The sequence below is a fragment of the Protomyctophum bolini genome, assembly GCF_963924005.1.
Source record: "Protomyctophum bolini genome assembly, chromosome: 21".
Lineage (NCBI taxonomy): Eukaryota > Metazoa > Chordata > Actinopteri > Myctophiformes > Myctophidae > Protomyctophum > Protomyctophum bolini.
This window is the reverse complement of record NC_137882.1, coordinates 1,331,784-1,356,783: the sequence shown is the minus strand read 5'-3', so window position 1 is coordinate 1,356,783 and position 25,000 is coordinate 1,331,784. Positions and strand designations below refer to the sequence as shown.

Sequence of the window (25,000 nt, the reverse complement as noted above, 5' to 3'; positions counted from 1 at the left end):
ATTTCAACAAGGAAAAAACAACCGCACACTGTCTTCAAATGCAGTGACCACCATTTTTTAGGGAAAAAGCAACGTTTGGGCCTATGCGGCCTTCATATCAGGCTGTCTTTATGAACACAAATGAGCACATTTTGAAGACAGTGTGCGGTTGTTTTTTCCTTGTTCAATTTTGGTCACCGTTCCCTCTCCTACGCACCTGTCGTTTGTAGGTGTGCAAAAGCTTTGCTTTTCAGGATGATATTTCACACACAGAGAGATGTAGACAGCACTATAAGTGCATTGTATGTAGTCATAGCACGTCATAGTACATAATGTATAGCATAGTATAGTATATATGTATAGTTTACATGTATAGTTTCATTATATAGATATTCCACTGTTACTTTCTTAGCTTACGCATGTTTCATGATAAATGTTTTTATGTGATGTATTCCCATGCTTTTTTTGGTTCTTGCTTAATGTAAGTCGCTCTGGATTAATTAAGCGTCTGATAAATGCCTAAATTGTAAATTGTAGAGAGAGAGAGACATAGAGTGAGAGAGAGGGGGAGAGAGAGAGAGAGAGAGAGAGAGAGGGAGAGAGACACACACACACACACTTTAATTTACTGCACAGTAAATGTCCTGACCAAAAAAAGATAGTCTAGCACCAATAAGATATGGTGTGTGTGTGTGTGTGTGTGTGTGTGTGTGTGTGTGTGTGTGGGGGGGGGGGGGGGGTACGATAGGTATTATGATAACAGGGTTAAATACATTTATTATAATGTTTCCAGCTCCACCACATCCAACCCAGACAGACCATCTGAATCCACTGAGAGGCAACAAGTGGTCATTTGTTCTGCAGGAATGCTGGGTATGTGTGTGTGTGTGTGTGTGTGTGTGTGTGTGGGGGGGGGGGGGGCAGTGGGGGGATGGGGGTTACCACTAGCCTCCCATAGGGGCCACAGTCACACCAGAGCAGTGCAGGATGGGGGTTACCACTAGCCTCCCATAGGGGCCACAGTCACACCAGAGCAGTGCATTATGGGGGTTACCACTAGCCTCCCATAGGGGCCACAGTCACACCAGAGCAGTGCATTATGGGGGTTACCACTAGCCTCCCATAGGGGCCACAGTCACACCAGAGCAGGGGGGATGGATGGGGGTTACCACTAGTCCCCCATAGGGGCCACAGTCACACCAGAGCAGTGCATTATGGGGGTTACCACTAGTCCCCCATAGGGGCCACAGTCACACCAGCAGGGGGGATGGGGGTTACCACTAGCCTCCCATAGGGGCCACAGTCACCCCAGAGCAGGGGGGATGATGGGGGTTACCACTAGCCTCCCATAGGGGCCACAGTCACCCCAGAGCAGGGGGGATGATGGGGGTTACCACTAACCTCCCATAGGGGCCACAGTCACACCAGAGCAGGGGGGATGATGGGGGTTACCACTAGTCCCCCATAGGGGCCACAGTCACACCAGAGCAGGGGGGATGGATGGGGGTTACCACTAGTCCCCCATAGGGGCCACAGTCACACCAGAGCAGGGGGGAGGATGGGGGTTACCACTAGCCTCCCATAGGGGCCACAGTCACCCCAGAGCAGGGGGGATGATGGGGGTTACCACTAACCTCCCATAGGGGCCACAGTCACACCAGAGCAGGGGGGATGATGGGGGTTACCACTAACCTCCCATAGGGGCCACAGTCACACCAGAGCAGTGGGGGTGATGGGGGTTACCACTAGCCTCCCATAGGGGCCACAGTCACACCAGAGCAGGGGGGATGGGGGTTACCACTAGTCTCCCATAGGGGCCACAGTCACACCAGAGCAGGGGGGATGGGGGTTACCACTAGCCTCCCATAGGGGCCACAGTCACACCAGAGCAGTGGGGGTGATGGGGGTTACCACTAGCCTCCCATAGGGGCCACAGTCACACCAGAGCAGGGGGGATGGGGGTTACCACTAGCCTCCCATAGGGGCCACAGTCACACCAGAGCAGGGGGGATGGGGGTTACCATGTGGTGTTAGCATCATGTTATGCTTTAGCTATTGAAAAATAGCAGATCTACAAGCTCATAGCGCGCCACCGAGTGGCGCGCTATGAGCTTGTAGGTCTGCTATTTTTTTTAAATCGAAGAACGACTGACATTTTTTTAGAATCTGATCTCAGGTCAGAATGGGTTAATCAGACCCAGTGTGTGTCCAGTGGAAACCTCGTATGAATCTGATCTCAGGTCAGAATGGGCTAATAGACAAACACACGCTGGTACAATACAAGTAGTATACGTAGGTGGTCTAAAACAGTGGTTCCCAAACTTCCGTCATGTCAAGGAAAAAGGTCTTAATGGCAGTGATTCTCAACCCGTTTAATTTCATGGACCCCCCAGTTTGACATGCATTAGGCCACGGACCCCCCATTCAATGGCCTTGTTATCTCTGGGAGTTTATACCCCCAATTCATGTTGTAAAATCAATGCCAATTTATTTCACTCTGAGAGTGTAAAAAAAAAAGGAACCGGTTCCATTTGTACACTCTCAGAGTTACAGTCCATTTGTCACTCCCACTGTCAGCCTTTGTGAGCTGCTAGTTTGGCCAATGAATCTGTTTAACCGAGTCAAACTAAACGAAATGGTGAATTTATATATATATATATGACGAAATCGACAGCGGTTTTGTCAACGGAGACATGTTCCTTCTTACCATCGACCGCGGAGCTGACCGCCACCTCTCTTCATCATCATCCTCATCATCAGGTCAGGTGACCTCCCTGACTACGACGAAGCAGCCCCACACACACACACACACACTCACACTCACACACACACACACACACTCACACCAACACCAAAAATAATCCTGTGCAATTATAGCCGGACGACTTCAAGACCTCCCGAAGCGCTTTTAAGAGTCTTCCTCTTTTAACCCATTCTGACCGGGCACCCATTTTGGTGTTAGCATCATGTTATGCTTTATCTATTGAAAAATAGCAGAGCTACAAGCTCATAGCGCGCCACCGAGTGGCGCGCTACGAGCTTGTAGGTCTGCTATTTTTGAAAAATCGAAGAACGACTGTGACATTTTTAGAATCTGATCTCAGGTCAGAATGGGGTTCATCAGACCAGTGTGTGTCCAGTGGAAACCTCGTATGAATCTGATCTCAGGTCAGAATGGGTTAAGAGAGTCTTCCTCTTTTAAGAGAGTCTTCCGCTGCGCTCCGGAGTGGAGACGTCGTTAAAAAGATCCTCTCAACTCCCAACAGTGGGCCAGTGGGCCGGACTGACTGACTGACTGACTGACTGACTGACTGACGACAATGAAAACCCAAACTCACACAGCATCATCGTCACGCACGCACGCACACACGCACGCACGCACGCACGCACGAAAACAACACAGTCTTCTCAGACAACTGCAGGTCAAAAAAAACCCCTAAAAACAAAATAAACCTACATGAAGAAATGCGTCACTAGGCCCGGCGACCACCAACCGATAATCTCCATTTAAGGTCGCCGGCGTTCCCTGGGAGGGGAATTAAAAGAAGAAAAAAATAGCAGTCTTCTTAAATGAAACACGGCTGAGGATCCCCCCCCCCCCCCCAACACACACACACACACACTCACACACACACTCACACACACACACACCCCCCCCCCCCCAGGGAGCTACAGCTATTCTTAACATGGGAAAATGTATTTTCAGCCAGAAAAAAGAAGAAAAAAAAGGGCCACCACCAACTAGCTGTAGCGCGGGCCTGCGCTGCTTGGGTCTGGGGTCTGGGGGTCTGGGGTCTGGGGTCTGGGAGTCTGTGGGTCTAGGGGTCTGTGGTCTGGGGGTCTGGAGTCTGGGGGTCTGGGGGTCTGGGAGTCTGGGGGTCTGGAGTCTGGGGGTCTGGGGGTCTGGGAGTCTGGGGGTCTGTGGTCTGGGGGTCTTGGGGAATATAGAAGAGTTAGGACATTGAGGGGGCAGAAACCCAGCGCTGTTCATGCAGCCTGAACTGAGACAAGATGGAGTTGGAAATACATTGTTTTCAACGAGGGCGGCGCAAATAAGAGCTGTTTTAAAGCATGTGTGCAACATCACAACTGTTTTAAAGTATTGTACAGTAACAACTAAAGTCTCTGTAATGTTTATGTTGTACTATCACTACACAACAATCTAAAATAAAGGGTTAGGGTAACCCAATCATTAAAGCTGGGCTGTTGAAGTGAACGCAGTTTGCGTAACTCTGTCTATATCTAAGGCTCTGGGGAATAGCAGTGGGCGTGGATTTATTTCCTTCTAAATCATGTTCTAAATCATGACAGTTTTCAGGAAACAAAATCTGTGGTTCTCAAACTATTTCAAGGACCCCCCAAAAATGATATGTAATGATATGTAAATGACATGTAAAATTATATGTAATTGGCCGCCGACCCCCATCTGAAAATATGTTGTTCCAGCCGCCACTCGGTGGCGCGCTATGAGCTTGTAGATCTGCTATTTTTCAATAGCTAAAGCATGACATAATGCTTTAAAAAAGAAAAACACCCAAAAGGGGTTCCCGCCCAGAACGGGTTTAAATTTATTTTTATATAAATATTTGTGTAAATTATCTCCATGGAAAAAAATATATTTTTCACTGCCCCACAAGACCACACCCACTGCTATGCCATGTGTGTGTGTGTGTGTGTGTGTGTGTGTGTGTGTCTCTGTGTGTGTGCGTGTGCGTGTGTGTGTGTGTCACTGTGAGTGTGTGTGTGTGTGTGTGTGTGTGTGTGTGTGTGTGTGTGTCACTGTGTGTGTGTGTGTGTGTGTGTGTGTGTCACTGTGTGTGTGTGTGTGTGTGTGTGTGTGTGTGTGTGTGGGGGGGGGGGGGGGTCTCGTGAACCATTGATCTCCCATCCCCCAAAATGCATGACAGGACAATGAGAAGAGCAGAACTATTGTGGAGTTTTTAGGGAGACAATATGGTCGTAAATTAGTCTTTAAGAGGAGGCGGAGGGGGGGGGGGGGGGGGGGGGGGGTAATTTATTCTCCTTTTGAGTGAGAGTAAAAAAAAAAAAGGTTCAATATTCACCTCTGAGATCCAGTGGAGTAGAAACAAAAGTACTGGAATTGGAATAACTCGAGTACAAATACCTCAAAACTGTATACCTAGAAGTGCAGTACTCATTAACCCATTCTGACCTGAGATCAGATTCATACGAGGTTTCCACTGTGGACACACACTGGTCTGATTAACCACATTCTGACCTGAGATCAGATTCTAAAAAATGTCAGTCGTTCTTCGATTTTTTAAAAAATAGCAGACCTACAAGCTCGTGGCGCGCCACCGAGTGGCACGCTATGAGCTTGTAGATCTGCTATTTTTCAATAGCTAAAGCATAACATGATGCCAACACCAACATGGGTTCCCGTTCAGAATGGGTTAAGTAAATGTACTTAATTAATAATTACTATACTATACGTTAACTATATTTAATTATAGTTAATTACTATACGTAACCAAGATGTAAGCCAGCCCCCCCCCAACCCCCCCCCTCGCATCATCATGTGAGCTTGTGTGAAGAAAACCAGACGTGTTTTATCCTTAAATCAAGTGCTTCCTTTCCACCCCATAACACACGCACACACACACACACACACATACACACACACACACACACACACACACAGTCACACACACACACACACAGTCACACACGCACACACACACACACACACAGTCACACACACAGTCACATACACACACACACACTTTAATTTACTGCCGGGAACCTAACTTTGCCAGGCCACTCGACAGACCCTCGCCCCTAAAAACAAGGAGGGGGAGTTGGGGGGGGTCTCGTTGACCTCCCCACGACCCTGGGATTCTGGTTCTCCTTCTTTTTCTCGGGGTGTAAAAAGTACTCCAGTATACTGACATGTTTTACTTAAGTAAAAAAAAGTATCAACACAGCAATACGCCGTAACAAGTCAAAGTCACAGACAGACAGACAGACAGACAGACAGACAGACAGACAGACAGACAGACAGACAGACAGACAGACAGACAGACAGACAGACAGACAGACAGACAGACAGACACAGACTCAAGTTGCATCGTTCTATAGTAGACCAGAGGCCGACAGGCACGTACAGGTTTAGTTTTCTAAATTAGTTAATATCACAGGCAGACTCTTAACATACTAGAGCATGTCTGAAATAAATGTCAGAGCTGAAATCGACATGTAAATATGAAATAAATGCTTAAACATGTAGCTATAGGTGTAATGTTAGAGTCCACAGAAGACATGTAAATATGAAATAAATGCTTAAACATGTAGCTATAGGTGTAATGTTAGAGACCACAGAAGACATGTAAATATGAAATAAATGCTTAAACATGTAGCTATAGGTGTAATGTTAGAGTCCACAGAAGACATGTAAATATGAAATAAATGCTTAAACATGTAGCTATAGGTGTAATGTTAGAGTCCACAGAAGACATGTAAATATGAAATAAATGCTTAAACATGTAGCTATAGGTGTAATGTTAGAGACCACAGAAGACATGTAAATATGAAATAAATGCTTAAACATGTAGCTATAGGTGTAATGTTAGAGACCACAGAAGACATGTAAATATGAAATAAATGCTTAAACATGTAGCTATAGGTGTAATGTTAGAGTCCACAGAAGACATGAAATAAATGCTTAAACATGTATCTACAGGTGTAATGTTAGAGACCACAGAAGACATGTAAATATGAAATAAATGCTTAAACATGTAGCTATAGGTGTAATGTTAGAGTCAACTCGCTGTTTCTCTGCCAGACGTTACTCTATAAGCCATATCTCCAAAACTGGCGGGTCAAACTGAACAACCAATATGTACATTTGAAGCTATGATTTCCTGCTAAAAACGAAAATTCCAAACAAATCCAGTCAGTCAGTCAAATTTGGTCACAAATGTAGAGATTACATCACATAGAATTTAGGGGTGCCATGAGGGACCCTCTGTCTGAGCCCTCTCTGCAAAACCACTCTTATCCAGTCTGTGAATTAGCAGGACTTTGGTCCGATTCAAACCCTGATTAATCCACCACTGTGTACCAACCAGCCAGGCCAGGAATGCAATAATCACAAACACACACAGGCGCACGCTTACAGTCACACACACACACACACACACACACGCAGCCACACACACACACACACACACACACACACACACACTCGCACAGCCACACACGCACAAGCAATAATCTTTGCTTCAGTGTCCATTGGTGCCGTCTGTTGTATACTTGTTGTTACTGACGGACAGGAAAGAGAAGCCCGTCAGAACAGAAGTCATTAGAAGACCTGACTGAGGTTCTACGCATGCCTTTTAAAAGCAGTGGTCTTCACTCCTTCAAGATGTTCCAAAGATGTTCAGAAATAGCAGGTGTTTAACATAACGTACGTATATATACAGGTCACAGAATGATGTGTAACACCGTACGTATATATATACAGGTCACAGAATGATGTGTAACACCGTACGTATGCAGGCCACGAGAGAGAGAGAGAGAGAGAGAGAGAACTACAGAAGGAGAGAGATAAGACTGGTTGACTGACCGCACAGCCAAGGCCACAGCAGGACAAAACAGGTGTACAGAGAGAGAGAGAGAGAGAGAGAGAGAGAGAGAGAGAGAGAGAGAGAGAGAGAGAGACGGGGGGGGGGGGCTGACATGGTCCACGTTAGGCCTGTCACAATAATTACATAATATTTGCCTCTTCACAATTAACTGGGAATATCGCGATTATTTTGTGAAACCGTCACAATAACTATATAGTTGCCTCCATGTTGAAACATGTTGTCCATGTAACACAGACAGACAGACAGACAGACAGACATACAGACAGACGTCAAAGTGCTTTGACCTAAACCTCTCCTAAAGTCTCTCTGCTAGTCAGTATAAACTGAACTGGACCGCCGACCAGCGCCGCACCGTTCTGGCCCGAATGTAGGAATTGAGATTGCGTTCAGAATCTATGTCTGAATGTATAGATCAGACGGGGTTGGCGAAAGGGCCTTTCTGTGTGGAGTTTGCATGTTCTCCCCTATAGGTACCCTCACATGTTCTCCCCGTGTCCCCTAGGGTAGGTACCCTCACATGTTCTCCCCTTGTCCCCTAGGGTAGGTACCCTCACATGTTCTCCCCGTGTCCCCTAGGGTAGGTACCCTCACATGTTCTCCCCGTGTCCCCTAGGGTAGGTACCCTCACATGTTCTCCCCGTGTCCCCTATAGGTACCCTCACATGTTCTCCCCGTGTCCCCTAGGGTAGGTACCCTCACATGTTCTCCCCGTGTCCCCTAGGGTAGGTACCCTCACATGTTCTCCCCGTGTCCCCTAGGGTAGGTACCCTCACATGTTCTCCCCGTGTCCCCTAGGGTAGGTACCCTCACATGTTCTCCCCATGTCCCCTAGGGTAGGTACCCTCACATGTTCTCCCCATGTCCCCTAGGGTAGGTACCCTCACATGTTCTCCCCGTGTCCCATATAGGGTAAGTACCCTCACATGTTCTCCCCGTGTCCCATATAGGGTAAGTACCCTCACATGTTCTCCCCGTGTTCCCTAGGGTAGGTACCCTCACATGTTCTCCCCGTGTCCCATATAGGGTAAGTACCCTCACATGTTCTCCCCGTGTCCCCTAGGGTAGGTAGGTAGCCTCACAAAAAACATGCAGTGTACGTGTGTGTGTGTGTGTGTGTGTGTGTACATGCGTGTGCGTGCGTACGCGCGTGTACGTGTGTGTGTGTGTGTGTGTGTGTGTACGTGTGTGTGTGTGTGTGTGTGTGTGTGTGCGTGCGCGTACCTTTAGCGTAGAACACGTCCTTCAGCTGCAGCAGCGCGTCGGCGAACCTGCGCACGTCGCTGACCAGCTGCATGATGTAGTCCGGGTCTGCTGCGCCGACAGCGCCCCCTGGTGCAGGGGAGGAGGAGGTGGTGGTGGTGGTCCCACCGCCACCGCAGGGGCCCGGCGAGGCCACGGCGGGGCCCCCAGCCGACGACATCGGGAAGAAATGGGCGTCGGAGAAGCGCGACACTTTGGGTCCTCCGCCGTCGCTCCCCGCGCTACTCTGACGCAGCATGGCGGCTAGCATGGCGCTCTCTCTCTCTCTGGTTTCTGGGAGAGGCGGAGGTGTCCCCCTCCCCTCCTAGGTCCTCCCCCCACTCCTCAGGTAGTCCGTGGTTAGCCCGCTGTCCCCAGACTGACCTCTGACCTCTCTCACATCCAATAGTTGACGGGAGCGAGGGTGGGTTGTCCTGTCGAAAAGAAGGAAAACAAATGTCACTAAGCTGCAATGGTTCCCACACTGGGGGTCTGTAGGGTGTGTACACACCCTATAGGACGTGTAGCTCTGGTCCATAGCCTTCTACTGCTTCTACCATTCTGCAGTATAAGGCTGTGGGAAATCGAAATCAGACCAGCCTCTCCTCTTTAGCGTAAATAAAAAGAACGTTTTTGCTACTCACCAAAACCAAGGCGGGTTGTGTCATTAGAAAGCCTACTTTCCTTAGTGGACGCACCCCAGAGTGGGGTCCGGGGACCTCCAGGGGTCCTTGAGGGAGTTCCAGGGGGTCCCTCAGCTAAATGATAGTTATGGGAACCAAATGGGACCCTTATGGGTCTGTAACTCTGAGAGGGTACAAATGGAACCAAATGGACCCTTATGGGTCTGTAACTCAGAGAGGGTACAAATGGAACCAAATGGACCCTTATGGGTCTGTAACTCAGAGAGGGTACAAATGGAACCAAATGGACCCTTACAGGTCTGTGACTCTGAGAGGGTACAAATGGAACCAAATGGGACCCTTATGGGTCTGTAACTCTGAGAGTGTACAAATGGAACCAAATGGACCCTTATGGGTCTGTAACTCTGAGAGGGTACAAATGGAACCAAATGGACCCTTATGGGTCTGTAACTCTGAGAGTGTACAAATGGAACCAAATGGACCCTTATGGGTTGGTAACTCAGAGAGGGTACAAATGGAACCAAATGGACCCTTATGGGTCGGTAACTCAGAGAGGGTACAAATGGAACCAAATGGACCCTTATGGGTCTGTGTAACTCAGAGAGTGTACAAATGGAACCAAATGGACCCTTATGGGTCTGTAACTCTGAGAGGGTACAAATGGAACCAAATGGGACCCTTATGGGTCTGTAACTCTGAGAGTGTACAAATGGAACCAAATGGACCCTTATGGGTCTGTAACTCAGAGAGGGTACAAATGGAACCAAATGGACCCTTATGGGTCTGTAACTCAGAGAGGGTACAAATGGAACCAAATGGACCCTTACAGGTCTGTGACTCTGAGAGGGTACAAATGGAACCAAATGGGACCCTTATGGGTCTGTAACTCTGAGAGTGTACAAATGGAACCAAATGGACCCTTATGGGTCTGTAACTCTGAGAGGGTACAAATGGAACCAAATGGACCCTTATGGGTCTGTAACTCTGAGAGTGTACAAATGGAACCAAATGGACCCTTATGGGTTGGTAACTCAGAGAGGGTACAAATGGAACCAAATGGACCCTTATGGGTCGGTAACTCAGAGAGGGTACAAATGGAACCAAATGGACCCTTATGGGTCTGTGTAACTCAGAGAGTGTACAAATGGAACCAAATGGACCCTTATGGGTCTGTGTAACTCAGAGAGTGTACAAATGGAACCAAATGGACCCTTATGGGTCTGTAACTCTGAGAGTGTACAAATGGAACCAAATGGACCCTTATGGGTCTGTGTAACTCAGAGTGTACAAATGGAACCAAATGGACCCTTATGGGTCTGTAACTCTGAGAGGGTACAAATGGAACCAAATGGACCCTTATGGGTCTGTAACTCAGAGAGGGTACAAATGGAACCAAATGGACCCTTATGGGTCTGTAACTCTGAGAGTGTACAGATGGAACCAAATGGACCCTTATGGGTCTGTAACTCAGAGAGGACATTGGGGGTCCCAGAGATAGAAATGCCATTAAATGGCTAGTCTGGTGAATGTGTGCTTTGAAGTCAGAGGGACAGCTAGATTATAAGGACCAACAGGACACACACACACACACACACACACACACACACACACACACACACACACACACAGTCTGAAATAGTGTGACATATTGCTTAATCAGAACTTTCAAATGTAAGAAGGCAAAACGGCAGAAGAATACGTCATTTAGCAAACATAGCTCTATAGTCAGCGAGGCAGGAGACAGCACGTGACATTCATATCATTATTGATTATTGAATCCATGCAGCTGTGTGGATTCTACACACAACGTTTAAGAGGGACAAAACACACCGCATCCTGAGATTCCTGAATGATGCAGATCTGACTACAATACTGTACAATAAATACATGTGGTAGTTAGCGTTATAGTGCAATAACCTGGTTGGTTGGTTGGTTGATATGTGACACTCTGCAGGCACTCTGTGGTTGAAGTTTAACATGAAGGATCCACACGCACGCACGCACACACACACACACACACACACAACAAGCCATGAGTAGTGAGGGTTGCAAAAGTGGGAACAAATTAGCCCTGAAACATATGACGAAATATGCCTGAATACAAACGCCCCAAATAACAATTCAATCTCGAGTAAAGTGATCAATATGTCGTCATATCATCATCAGCACTTCCCTGAAGGACATCGCACTATAATTATACCAACAGTTGCACGGAGGGAGTTTCTAGACAGTCACAGAAGGTATTATATAGCTCATATAATCCATAATTCATGTCTCTGCGGTGCATTTGTATGAAACAAACGCTTTGCAGATTGAAAGAAGAGGATCTTTGAAGCTTAATGTCCTAAAAACAACAACAACAACAACAACAACAGCTGCAATTAATGTCGGTAACTTTTAACGATGTTTTAATTAATACACGCAGCCGGATATCAATGCATGGGCTGCTGTCAATGGATGGAGGGTATAACTGCATCTTTATAGATTAAGATTCATCACATTATTTAAAAACAACACAAATACAATCTATAGGAGATATTCCACTGTTACGTTCATTCTTAGCTTATACGTATGATTCATGATAACTACTTGTTTTAGGTATATTTATCTGTGTATTGCCGTGGTTTTTGTGGCTGCTTAATGTAACTCACTCTGGATTAAGAGCGTCTGATATTAAATGCCTTTAAATTGTAAATTCCAAATAGTGTTCCAAATAGCAATTTATTTGCGCTGCTATAGTAGAACATCGTCAGTGCGCTGCTATCACTGACATGTTGCAGGATACATTCTCACAGTTGCAAAATGGATACATTAAAACAAACAAACAAACAAACGAACAAAAAGCCCACACACACACACACACCTGCAGTAGAGTCCTGAAACATTGTAACGGTCCGCCGACACCGGAGGGTCAGTCAGTGCTGAAACATTGTAACATTGTATGTTCCCTGAAGAACTGATCGAGGGACGAAATCACCGGTAAAAAAAATTAATCCACAGTTTCAATAAATCCACGTTATTCCTTCTTTGCGTTGAGGAGAGGAGAAGAATCCACCGCCATATGGAGGTGGGTCTACTCTGTAGTGAGGAGGGGACGGGGACCTGTGTGTGTGTGTGTGTGTGTGTGTACAGCTAAACCAAACTGAACTTTTTTCCTAAACCAACCCCCCTCCTCCTCCTCCTCCTCTCTCTCACCACGTGACGTGCAGGGTGACTTGTGATTGGGTGTGAGGAGGAGACAGACAGCTAGGCAGTAGGCACCTCCTCTTGACAACAATCGTGTGTGTGTGTGTGTGTGTGTGTGTGTGTGTGTGTGTGCGTGCGTGCGTGTGTGCGCGCGTGTGTGTGTGTGCGTGTGTGTGTGTGTGTGCGTGTGTGTGCGTGTGTGTGTGTGTGTGTGTGTGTGTGTGTGTGTGTGTGTGTGTGTGTGTGTGTGTGTGTGTGTGTGTGTGTGTGTGTGTGTGTGTGTGTGTGTGTGTGTGTGTATGTGTGTGTGTATGTGTGTGTGTGTGTGTGTGTGTGTGTGTGTGTGTGGGGGGGGGTAGTGATTGATTGTTACACTTCTTCACCACTGGTGCAAAAACTACTTATAAGTATATATTTTTTGTTTTACTTATATACTATATAGAAATACTCTGTTACAGTAAAAGTACTTATATAATAGTATATATAATTACTCTGTTATGAGTAAAAGTACTTATATAATATATATATATATAAACTCTGTTGTGAGTAAAAGTCTGAGATTCAACATTTACTTGAGTAAAAGTATAAAAGTATTGATTTGGCATCAAAATGTGCTTTAAGCAGTGGTTCCCAAAGTGGGGTCCGGGGACCCCCAGGGGTCCTTGAGGGAGTTCCAGGGGGTCCCCAGCTAAAGGATAGTTATAGGAATCAAATGGACCCTTCTGGGTCTGTACCTCTGAGAGGTCCATTTGGTTCCATTTTGTACACTCTCAGAGTTAAATCAACATAGATTTTACAATATATAAATTGGGGGTCCCAGAGATAGAAATGCCATCAAAGTCCACACCCACAACACCAGAGGGAGTGCAACGAACCATGTACAACCCAGATTCGGCACAAACAAGGGACGAAATTATCTTCGCGACACGTTGTGAGCTTGTAGATCGGCTATTTTCAGCAAGGGTAAAATCAGTCATTTTCGACGGCATCGAGGCCCGCCAAAAAACACATTTTAGTCGACTAAATCAACTGTAGATTTAGTCGACTAAAAACTAGACTACCACTGAAACTATTCCAGGTGACTAAAATGTGACTAAAACTAAAATAAAACAAATAATTGCTGCTAAAATCAACAGTGCAGTGGAGTTTGGACTGATGGATCATCACACATGGACCGTTGGCTCCATCTAGTGGTGGAGTTGTGCATGACTTGCCCTCCAACAAGCACAGGAAAGGTGTCTGAAAGACTCATTGTGAACAGCAGTGATTTGAGCTTTATTTTTATTCCATACGACGTTCCTACAAAATGCACTGTATTAAAGTACATTATGTATCGACAACATAACGTACTATTTGTAACAGCCATTGTGACTTTGACTATATGTTAATTAATGATGTCACAACGGGGGGGGCATGGTTTCCATGGTTACAGAGGGTATACCCATGAATGTATTAATTTAACTATCCACAGCATTTAAAACACCTCTCAACACCAACGGAGACACTCTGCACAACATTTATTTCAAGGTTCCAACAAGGAAACCCAACTCAGTTTATGGTTTAAAATCCTTCATGCTTAAAGCTCCCACTGACTGGAACAATTTACATCTAACATCAGGCTGTTTTAGCCGTTCATAAATCAGTTACATACATACATTCATCATACTATAATTAACACATTTTGGCCGGGAACCCCTTTTGGTGTTCGCATTATGTTATGCTTTAGCTATTGAAAAATAGCAGATCTACAAGCTGCTACGAGCTTGTAGGTCTGCTATTTTTGAAAAATCGAAGAACGACCGACATAGAAACATAAGCTTTTTGAGAAAACTGTCAGAATCTAGAAGACATTTTTAGAATCTGATCTCAGGTCAGAATGGGAATTGAAAATATCCTTGAGTAAAAGTACAAAAGTATCGGCATCAAAATGTACTTAAAGTACTGAAAGTAAAAGTATTCATATTGCAGAATGTCCCACTTCACAATTCCAAAATGTCTATTGAAAATATAGCAGATCTACAAGCTCACAATGTGTCGCGTTGCAACGCATTGTGAGCCAGGGGGTCCCTGGTACAACACATGTTCAGATGGGGGTCCCTGGTACAACACATGTTCAGATGGGGGTCCCTGGTACAACACATGTTCAGATGGGGGTCCCTGGTACAACACATGTTCAGATGGGGGTCCCTGGTACAACACATGTTCAGATGGGGGTCCCTGGTACAACACATGTTCAGATGGGGGTCCCTGGTACAACACATGTTCAGATGGGGGTCCCTGGTACAACACATGTTCAGATGGGGGTCCCTGGTACAACACATGTTCAGATGGGGGTCCCTGGTACAACACATGTTCAGATGGGGGTCCCTGGTACAACACATGTTCAGATGGGGGTCCCTGGTACAACACATGTTCAGATGGGGGTCACACATGTTCAGGGGTCCTTGGGGGGGTTACAGGAATCCTTGAGGGGGTTCCAGGGGTCCTTGGGGGGGTTACAGGGTTCCTTGAGGGGGTTCCAGGGGTCCTTGAGGGGGTTCCAGGAGGTCTACAAGCTGTGAGCTTGTGTGTGTACCACGGAATGCAATGATATGATTGGCTGAACACGGAATGTAATGATTTGATTGGCTGACGTCGTCATCATTTGGATGCATGATGTCAGTCAAGAGCGCCGCTCACTTCACACAGGTGTGATTCTTTGAATAATAATGAACATTGTATCAAAAACATATCTGGTCTTATCTGTCTGTCTCTCGTCATCATCATCATGATGATGATGTCACATGTGGAGTAACCATGGCGACCTGATGTTCGTCGCATAGAGACTATCTCTGCTCACACAGAAACACTGAGGAGCCAAACGGATCCAACCAGAACCCAACACATAGCGGTTCAGTGGACGTGGTCTGGAAGGTGTGCAGGTGGGTCAGAGTGTCCTTTGAGGACACATCATAGAAGGACAGAGTCCCAGCGGGACGGTCCACATACAGTGCTACTCTGTAGACCTCGTTGGAGCGTCCAGAGACACGGACAGGGAGGACAGTCTCCTTCCCATTGTGGCAGACAGAGTAACCGTTACTAAAACACAGCAGACTCCAGGACATGACACTGCCTCCAAGCACACAGGAAGCACCAGATCCTTTCCTGCTGATTCTTCTGTCAGTCCCTGCTATACGAACCTCTCCACTGCACTCTACCTCAGAGTAGCAGCGTCCGCTCACACTCTCTGCAGTCAGAACCTGCTCCAGGACATCAAACCTCTCTGTATGATCAGGATACTGATGACTCTGTCCCTCCACCAGTGTGACCTTCCTGTTGTCCTCAGACAGAGTGAGGCGACAGTGTGCTGTGTTTGGGTCCAGTGTGAGACGCTGGAAATCTGATGAGAAAACAACACAGTAAACATTAAATACATTATTCACTGACTGACACACACACACACACACACACACACACACACGCACACACACACACACACACACGAAGATGTGCACGGGCAGTCGGGCACGTACACACACAGACATTAAGATGTGCACACACGCACGTACATGTACGTACATACACACACACACACACACACACACACACACACATGAAGATGTGCACAGGCGCACGCACGTACACACACACACACACACAGAGATGTGCACGGACACATGCACGTACATGCCTGTACACACACACATACATGAAGATGTGCACATGTAGGCACGTACAGTCGTACACACACACACACACACACACACACACACACACACACACACACACGTACACACATAGATGTGCCCAGGCACACGCACGTACACACACATATGCACGTACACACACACACATGAAGATGTGCACAGGCACGCGCATGTCCACACACACACACACACACACACACACACACATGAAGATGTGCACAGGCACGCGCATGTCCACACACACACACACACACACACACACACATGAATATGTGCACAGGCACACGCACGTACACAGTCACACACACATGAAGATGTGCACAGGCACACGCACGTACACACACACACACACACATGAAGATGTGCACAGGTGCGTGCACGTACACACACACATGAAGATGTGCACAGGCGTGCGCATGTACACACACACACATTAAGATGTGTACGGGCACACGCACGTACACACACACACACACACACACACATGAAGATGTGCACAGGCACGCGCACGTACACACACATGAAGATGTGCACAGGCACACGCACGTACACACACACATGAAGATGTGCACAGGCACGTACACACACAGACACTAAGATGTGCACACACACACGTACACACAGACACACACATGAAGATGTGCACAGGCACACGCACGTACATACACACTCACACATGCACGTACATGCCTGTACACACACACATGAAGATGTGCACAGGCACGTAGTCGTAGACAGACAGACAGACAGACAGACAGACACTCACATCTTGAAAGGAGTCGAGGATTAATCCAGTGATCTATCCAGTGTTCTCCTCCATGATTCACACTGTAGGAAGAAATGATAAAACATTTCTATTACCATTGAATGATAGAGAGTATGAACATGCATCACTTCATTAAGACTCTTCAGCTCACATTCACCATTAAACATTTATTGAATAAAGCAGTGGTTCTCAAACAGTGGTCCGGGGACCACGAGAGGTCCTTAACCCATTTTGAGCTGGAACCCATTTTGGTGTTAGCATCATGTCGTGCTTCAGCTATTTAAAAATAGCAGATCTACAAGCTCATAGCGCGCCACTGAGTGGCACGCTACGAGCTTGTAGGTCTGCTATTTTTGAAAAATCAAAGAGCGACTGACATAGAAGACATTTTTAGAATCTGATCTCAGGTCTGGACGGGAACCCCTTTTGGTGTTTTAAGCATTATGTTATACTTTAGCTATTGAAAAATAGCAGATCTATGAGCTTGTAGATCTTCTATCTTTGAAAAATCGTGAAAATGTGGTGCAAATCTTTGCACCACATCTTTCGCTCTTTCAGAGCGAACATTTTTAACTCAAATCTTTGCTTCAGTGGCCAATTTCGAATATAATTTTTGGGGTACTTGATATGAAATAGTTTGAGCACCACTGATATACTGTAGAAATATAGGTTTTTCAGAAAACTGTCATGATTTACAAGACATTATCTTAATTTCGATGTCAGGCCTAAATGGGTTAAGGGGGCTCCAGGTGGTCCAATCCAATCCAATCCACTTTATTTATAAAGCACTTTGAATACAACAAGGTTGAAACAAAGTGCTGTACACAAAGAAATACTAAAATATCAAAGAAAAAAGCAACAACAACAACAACAATACATAAACAGGGCACAATGCAGTGGAAGCAGCAACTCTTAATCAGTATGTTCAAATGCCAAGGAGTACAAGTGAGTTTTCAGACGTGATTTAAACACAGACAAGGACTGAGAAGCTCTGCCATGAGGTGGAAGTTCATTCCACAGTGTAGACGCTACAACGGGAAATGACCCATTCCCCCCCGGGCGGGATTTGAGCTTTGATTTAGGGATCTTGAGTGACGGGTCAGTCGACCTCAGGGCCCTTGTCGATACTTTGGGAGCTACAAGTTCCGATATATAGACTGGTGCCAACTAAATGATGGAGAGTTGGTAACAAAGTGGACCCTTACAGATCTTTAACTCTTGAGACCCTCCCGGGTGCATTTGGTTTCATTTTACGCTCTCAAGAGTTAAATTACTGTTAGACATCTGCATTAATTAATTTAAAAGAAGTCTCCACAATTAGAGAATGTAATTGTTATTTTGATCAACGTTTGCCTGTTTCTCTACAACACAATATTGTTATATACGAAGGTTAGGAGATTTGGTCAGAAGTGTCTTTTAACACATTTAAGCCTGACGTGGAAATAAATAAAAAATCTTCTAAATCCTGATAGTTTTCTGAAAAACCTTCTATATCGTCAGTGTTGCTCAGCCTTTTTCATGTCAAGAACCCACAGAATTATCTGTATTTGGCTGCGGACCCCCATCTGGAAATATTTTGTTTTAGGGATACCACAGAAGCAAAGATTTGAGTGAAAATGTTCGCTCTGAAAGAATATATATTCAAAGATTTGCGCCGCATTCTAATGATTTAAAAATGATCAAATAGCAACAAATAAAACAGGCGCGCTATGAGCTTGTAGATCTGCTATTTTTCAATAGCTAAAGTATAACATAATGCTTAAAACACCAACAGGGATACTTTTAATTGGTTTCATATTTGTAAAGCCCACACACAGACGTACACTGTGTTCAATAGCACCGATTTATTGCAGAGAAAATAAAAACAGAGATAGGTTTGCATCCGACATACTAAAATATGTACACCCAAAACTACAGAGTCAATCTAAGGTCGCCTTCACACCAGAAAGCTTTACTGCGATTAAAACCAATCCTGATGCACATTGTCGGAATGTGCGCTTCGTTTGGCAGGTGTGAAGCCTCATTCGAATCCTAATCAAAGAACCGCATTCTACTCCGCCAAAAAACAGGGGTTTCGCTTCGCTTCCAATTGCACTTGATTTCGATTCGGTGCAGGTGGGAATGAATCACATCAAATAAAGGAAATTAAGCAGTTGGCGGATGTGGCGGATGAATGAGGAGTAAAGTTGGAGACGGAGGATATTTTACGCAGCGAGATGTCCCGTTACCGTGAATAGACGTGATCGAATGAGGAGACCGAAAATATAGTCAGATGAGCACATTAAGTTAACTCATAAAAACACTGCAGTGTACAGAGCTGTCTGTCTGTCTGTCTGTCTGTCTGTCTGTCTGTCTCTCTGTCTGTCTGTCTGTAAACATGGAGGGCTGTCACTGTGTGCGGGGATCCAAGAGCTGGAGACTTTCGTCATATTGTTTAAATATAAATACTGCAAAATGAAGCACATGCTTAAGCATGATCTATGAACTGTATAGCTAACATGGCATGTGCATTGTAGCATACTAATTTAATATGATGATCGGATAGCCTAATCTATAAGAGTTTGTAAACTAATTCCATTTAGGCCTGACCTATTTTTAACCAAGATGGATGGACACAGTCCAAGTCGACTCACTTGACAGTCTCCAGTCCAGCAGAGAGCAGCGTCTGCTCAGCATCTCCTCCTGGGTGGTTACAGCTGAGGTCCACATGCTTCAGATGGGAGGAGGGGTTGAGGGCTACAGCTGAAGCCAGAGAAGAACAGCCTTTCTCTGTGATCGCACAGCCTGACAACCTGCAGAGATATCCACACTTTAACAAACTGCTGTTGATGCTCCAGTACAGAGAAAACTCTATTTACCTCAGAGTCTGCAGTACAGATCCACACAGAATAAAACTCTATTTACCTCAGAGTCTGCAGTACAGATCCACACAGAATAAAACTATTTACCTCAGAGTCTGCAGTACAGATCCACACAGAATAAAACTCTATTTACCTCAGAGTCTGCAGTACAGATCCACACAGAATAAAACTCTATTTACCTCAGAGTCTGCAGTACAGATCCACACAGAATAAAACTATTTACCTCAGAGTCTGCAGTACAGATCCACACAGAATAAAACTATATTTACCTCAGAGTCTGCAGTACAGATCCACACAGAATAAAACTATTTACCTCAGAGTCTGCAGTACAGATCCACACAAAATAAAACTCTATTTACCTCAGAGTCTGCAGTACAGATCCACACAGAATAATTTACCTCAGAGTCTGCAGGTGACAATGTGGACTCTTCACTCCGGCACATAGAAGCTCAATTCCAGAGTCCTGCAGGTTGTTCAAAGTCAGGTCTAATTCTCTCAAATGGGAAGGATTGGAGGCGAGAGCTGAGGCCAGAACTTCACAGCTTCTCTTCGACAACCAGCAGTTCTTCAGACTAAATGAAGAATACAACCAGATGAGGAGAGAGAGAGAGAGAGAGAGAGAGAGAGAGAGAGAGAGAGAGAGAGAGAGAGAGAGAGAGAGAGAGAGAGAGAGAGAGATTTTAAGACGAAGAAAATACATATTCCTGCCATACAATTTCAGTTGGCTCATGCAGCATAAGTTTTCCACATAAAACCTTCTCTCCCACTGGGTTTTTAGATATTGATCCAAAGTTGATGTTTAGAACGTTTTGTGCATTTTGATCAAACTGTCGGGGGCTGACCAGCCTGCGCGGGGGCTTACTGATGTCTAGTTACGCCCCTGATACTCAACACCAATTAAGAATTAACATTAATATAAATATCATTCAAAACTAGGGGATGACACTCTGACAGAACACATTAAACCACTCATAGTGTCATCAGAGGTGTTTAGTGTTTTAATCCATTCTGACCTGAGATCAGATACTAAAAATGTCTTCTACATTCTGACAGTTTTCTGAAAAAGCTGTTTCTATGTCAGTGGATCTTGGATTTTTCAAAACTAGCAGACCTACAAGCTCGTAGCGCGCCACTCGTTGGTGAACTATGAGCTTGTAGATCTGCTAGTTTTCAATAGTTAACACCAAAAGGGGTTCCCGCCCAAAATGGGTTAAATGTAGTATCTCAGCATAAAGACTACATACATTAGTCACTGTATCTTATCAATATTAAGGTCAGTGTGAGTTACCATGATATCAAACCTTATGCACACTTCAAATAAAGTACCACCTCCATAATAACTGCATTATAATCACTTACTATAACAGAACGTAACCAAATGAAAATAAAAATGGTAAATTAATCTGACCTGAGAATCTCCAGACAACAGTTTGGGCTCTTCAGTGCAGCACAGATGAGATCCACTCCGGAATCCTTCAAGATGTTTCCACTCAAGTCCAGTTCTCTCAAATGGGACGGATTGGAGCTGAGAGCTGAAGCCACAACTTCAATGTGTTCCTTCTGGAGGTTACAGTCAGCAAGTCTGTAATTACAGATTAAATGTAAAATCAGAGATGATCAAAACAGAACAGACCACGTTCACTGTCAAAGAGGTTCCCTGTGGAGCTGTCTGAGTGTGTGTGTGTGTGTGTGTGTGTGTGTGTGTGTGTGTACTATTTACCAGTGTCCTCATTAGTTATTCTACAATGAAAACAGACTATACCGAATGAGAAATGGACCGTACCATTAGTGAGGGGGTGTAGTGTACAGAGGATGGTCTTTTAAACAATGAGCTTGGTCATACGTTTACACGTTACTTAATACATTTAAATGTAAGTTCCACGATTTCCATCTGTCTTCCACTTCTCTGTTCTTACTGACATCCTGCTAATGTCTGAAGAACTAGATTGAAGATCTAGATCGTTTGCTTACACGGTCTGGATCAAGACCAAATGTTTACATTGTTGCAGTTCACAGAGGACTTTGTTAAAAAAACCAAAATATTTAACAATGTCATGCGGTCGTACATGTTCATCTGTTGACAGAACATTTCTTCACTTCACTGTCAGAGTGGAGCAACAGCAACGAGTTGTTATTTTCATTATTTAATGTTTGTATTCCAATCAAATGCAAACTGTGGAGAGTTATGAGAACATTTAAATGCAATATGCCTCTTATTTGCTTAGCCAGAAAAGAATCCACACACACACACACACACACACACACACACACACACACACACACACACACACACACACACATTTTAACTATATAATAATGTTGTCATTTCTCACAATGACTCTCTCTCTCTTTCTCTCTCTCGTGTGTTTGTATGTGTGCACATTGATGTGTTTATTTTGAATGAATGAATGAATGATTTAATTAATTGAGTCTATGTGTAAAATCTGCTCTAACATGTTGGTAATCACATGACTACTAACCTGGCTGTTGTGCAGTTGCTCACAGCTGGGACCAGTCTCCGTCGCCCGGCCTTTGATGTGTTGCATTTCTGCAGGTCCAACACCCCCAGAACCTCCTCTGACATCTGCAGCATTCTGACCAGAGCTGAACACTGGGTCTCAGAGAGTTCCTTCCCTGACTCCAGGTACTGTTGGATCCCCTGACTTACTGAGAGGGCCTTCATCTCCATCAAGCATTGGAAGATGTTGATACATCTGTCAGGAGAGCCACTGCAGGGATCCATCTCCTTCAGGTTGCTGATGGCTCTCTGGATCTCCACTGGACTGTTCTCTGCCTGAACCAGCAGACCTCCTAACCGTCTCTGGTTGTCCTCCAGTGAGAGACCATGAAGGAAACGGACAAAGAGGTCCAGGTGGCCCTTTTCGCTCTGCAGAGCTTTGTGCATAGCAGCCTTCAGGAAGTCAGACAGGGAGCTTTTGTGGTTGAAATTGACTGAACTGTCACCGTCTGAACTGTTGTCATCATCATCTCCAAGGAATCCCATCAGGACCTCCATGTGCCTCTGTGTGAAACAGTCAAACAGGTAGACTGCAGCCAGAAACTCCTGGATGCTCAGATGAACAAAACAGAAGACGGTTTCGTGGAAGAATTTACTGTCTGGTTTGAAGATCGATGTGCACAGTCCTGAGTCCACTGGGCCCTCTCTGATGTCAATTTGACATCTCTCCAGGTCTTTTTTGTAGAAAATGAGGTTGCCTTCCTGCAGATGTTCAAACGCCAGCTGTCCCAGCTTCAGGAGAAAAGCTTTATCAGCCTTTGTGAGTTCCTCTTGTTTCCCACCATGCCTTAACCACTTCCTCTTCGTCAAAACAAACAGGAAGTGGCTGTAAATCCCAGCCAGGGTCTTGGGGAGCTCTCCTCTCTCATCCGTCTCCAACATCCACTGCAGAACATCGACAATGATCGAACAGTAGAACGGGGTCTCACACATGATGTGGAGTTGCTTCGATGCTTTGATGTGTGAGATGATTCTCTCAGCTTGCTTCTCATTTCTGCATCTCTTCTGGATGTACTTCACCATCGCGTCATCAGTGAACCCTCTCACCTCCGTCATCACGTCAACCAAGCTATCAGGGATCTGTTTGGCTGCTGCAGGGCGTGTGGTTATCCAGAGGTGAGCAGAGCGAAGCAGGTTCCCTTTGATGAGGTTGACCAGTAGAGCTTCCAGAGGGACAGCCTTGGTCAAATCATCAGAGCAGTCATGCTTAGATTCAAAGTCCAGCTCCAAGTGGCATTCATCGTAACCTTCCAGAACAAACATAACTTTAAAAGGACTCTGGTCGTAGTTGGCGTTTCCTGACATCTGCATCTCAGTGAAGATGTAATCAAGACCATCTTCTGGAATGCATTTGGTTACGTAAATGCATTCGTGGATAAGCTGTGCCAAACTAAACTCTCGCCCCTTGTGCAAATTGAGCTGGCGGAATGGGAGCAAGAAGATGAGATGGGGATCTTGGGGATCTTGATATTTTTTCTTTGCCCAGTCAGAGAGAAACTTGTGTACGAGAAAGGTTTTCCCGACTCCAGCGTCACCAGTGGACAACACTGTTCTTATGGGTTTGTTTGGTCGAGAAGGGTGTTTGTAGATTTTACTGAGTTGGACATCCTGGCCTGCGTTCTTCCTCTCCATCTGAGTGACCGCAGGATCGCTGCTGATCTTTGCTTTATCAATATGTGTGAGGGTGAGACGCGAGTAAGATTCATCAAATTCCTCCCTGTCCTCCGTTGGTACTGCCCCTACAGGTAAAACCGCAAATGGATCCTCCTCAACAATTGTCTGGAGCTTCTCTTGGTAGTGTGTAATAGGATGGTCACCTGTTCGTGTTTTCACCAGGACAGCTGAAAGGAACAAAGCAATTCATTTAGATATTGAGAGAAATTAGCAGATTGTTGTTAACATAACAGGAAATAACAGGGACATTAATAGAACGGCATGATTTGTTTACATGATGAATAACATGTTATGACTTCACTTGTTGTACTAAAACTTTAATTAATGCCATAATGGAAGTCAATGAGACAAGGAGTATTACATCATAGTGATGTCACAGAGACAAGGAGTATTACATCATAGTGATGTCACATACCTGACGTTTCAAATATTTTATAATTTTCCAGATCTTCAACAGAACTAATTAAGTCTAACTAACGAAGGCCTCATGCAGACTCAGCGTTTGTGAAATATGACTCATTTAATGTGTTTGTTATTTAATAGCCATGTAAATGGTAAATGGCGCGTTACAGAGATTGTGCATTACATTCACCCGTTCACACACATTGAAACACGGATGGCAGCGGAAACCAGAAATCAGGGTTCAGTGTCTTGCTCAAGGACACTTCGACACTAACTCTGGGAGATCCCGAGTTCGAACTGGCAACCATGCGGTTACCATCCGGCCACTCTACCCCTGAGCCACCGGCGCCCCCTAGTGGCCACTCTACCCCTGAGGCACCGGCGCCCCTATCCATGTGCCATGTGCATTAACTGGGGGGTCCTTCCCATTACATCCGT

The 25,000-nt window shown here is 45.3% G+C and overlaps 2 protein-coding genes across 2 annotated transcripts in view; both read right to left on the bottom strand.

The window, feature by feature from the left end:
* The window catches only part of LOC308336019 (rho GTPase-activating protein 29-like), a gene marked incomplete at its 3' end in the record, with an annotated part of 63,581 nt that extends 51,102 nt beyond the window's left edge, over nt 1-12,479 (bottom strand). Inside the window, exons 1-2 of the mRNA XM_080793261.1 lie at nt 12,333-12,479; nt 8,808-9,259 (exon numbers count right to left, since the gene is read on the bottom strand). Coding sequence (XP_080649387.1) covers nt 8,808-9,096 — 289 coding nt within the window. The 5' untranslated portion in view covers nt 9,097-9,259; nt 12,333-12,479. The remainder of the gene's footprint in view (nt 1-8,807; nt 9,260-12,332) is intronic.
* Nucleotides 12,480-14,133: 1,654 nt separating this feature from the next.
* The window catches only part of LOC308336018 (NLR family CARD domain-containing protein 3-like), a 12,482-nt gene continuing 1,615 nt past the window's right edge, over nt 14,134-25,000 (bottom strand). Inside the window, exons 3-8 of the mRNA XM_080793260.1 lie at nt 22,449-24,327; nt 21,377-21,550; nt 20,367-20,540; nt 19,741-19,899; nt 17,108-17,169; nt 14,134-16,034 (exon numbers count right to left, since the gene is read on the bottom strand). Coding sequence (XP_080649386.1) covers nt 15,481-16,034; nt 17,108-17,169; nt 19,741-19,899; nt 20,367-20,540; nt 21,377-21,550; nt 22,449-24,327 — 3,002 coding nt within the window. The 3' untranslated portion in view covers nt 14,134-15,480. The remainder of the gene's footprint in view (nt 16,035-17,107; nt 17,170-19,740; nt 19,900-20,366; nt 20,541-21,376; nt 21,551-22,448; nt 24,328-25,000) is intronic.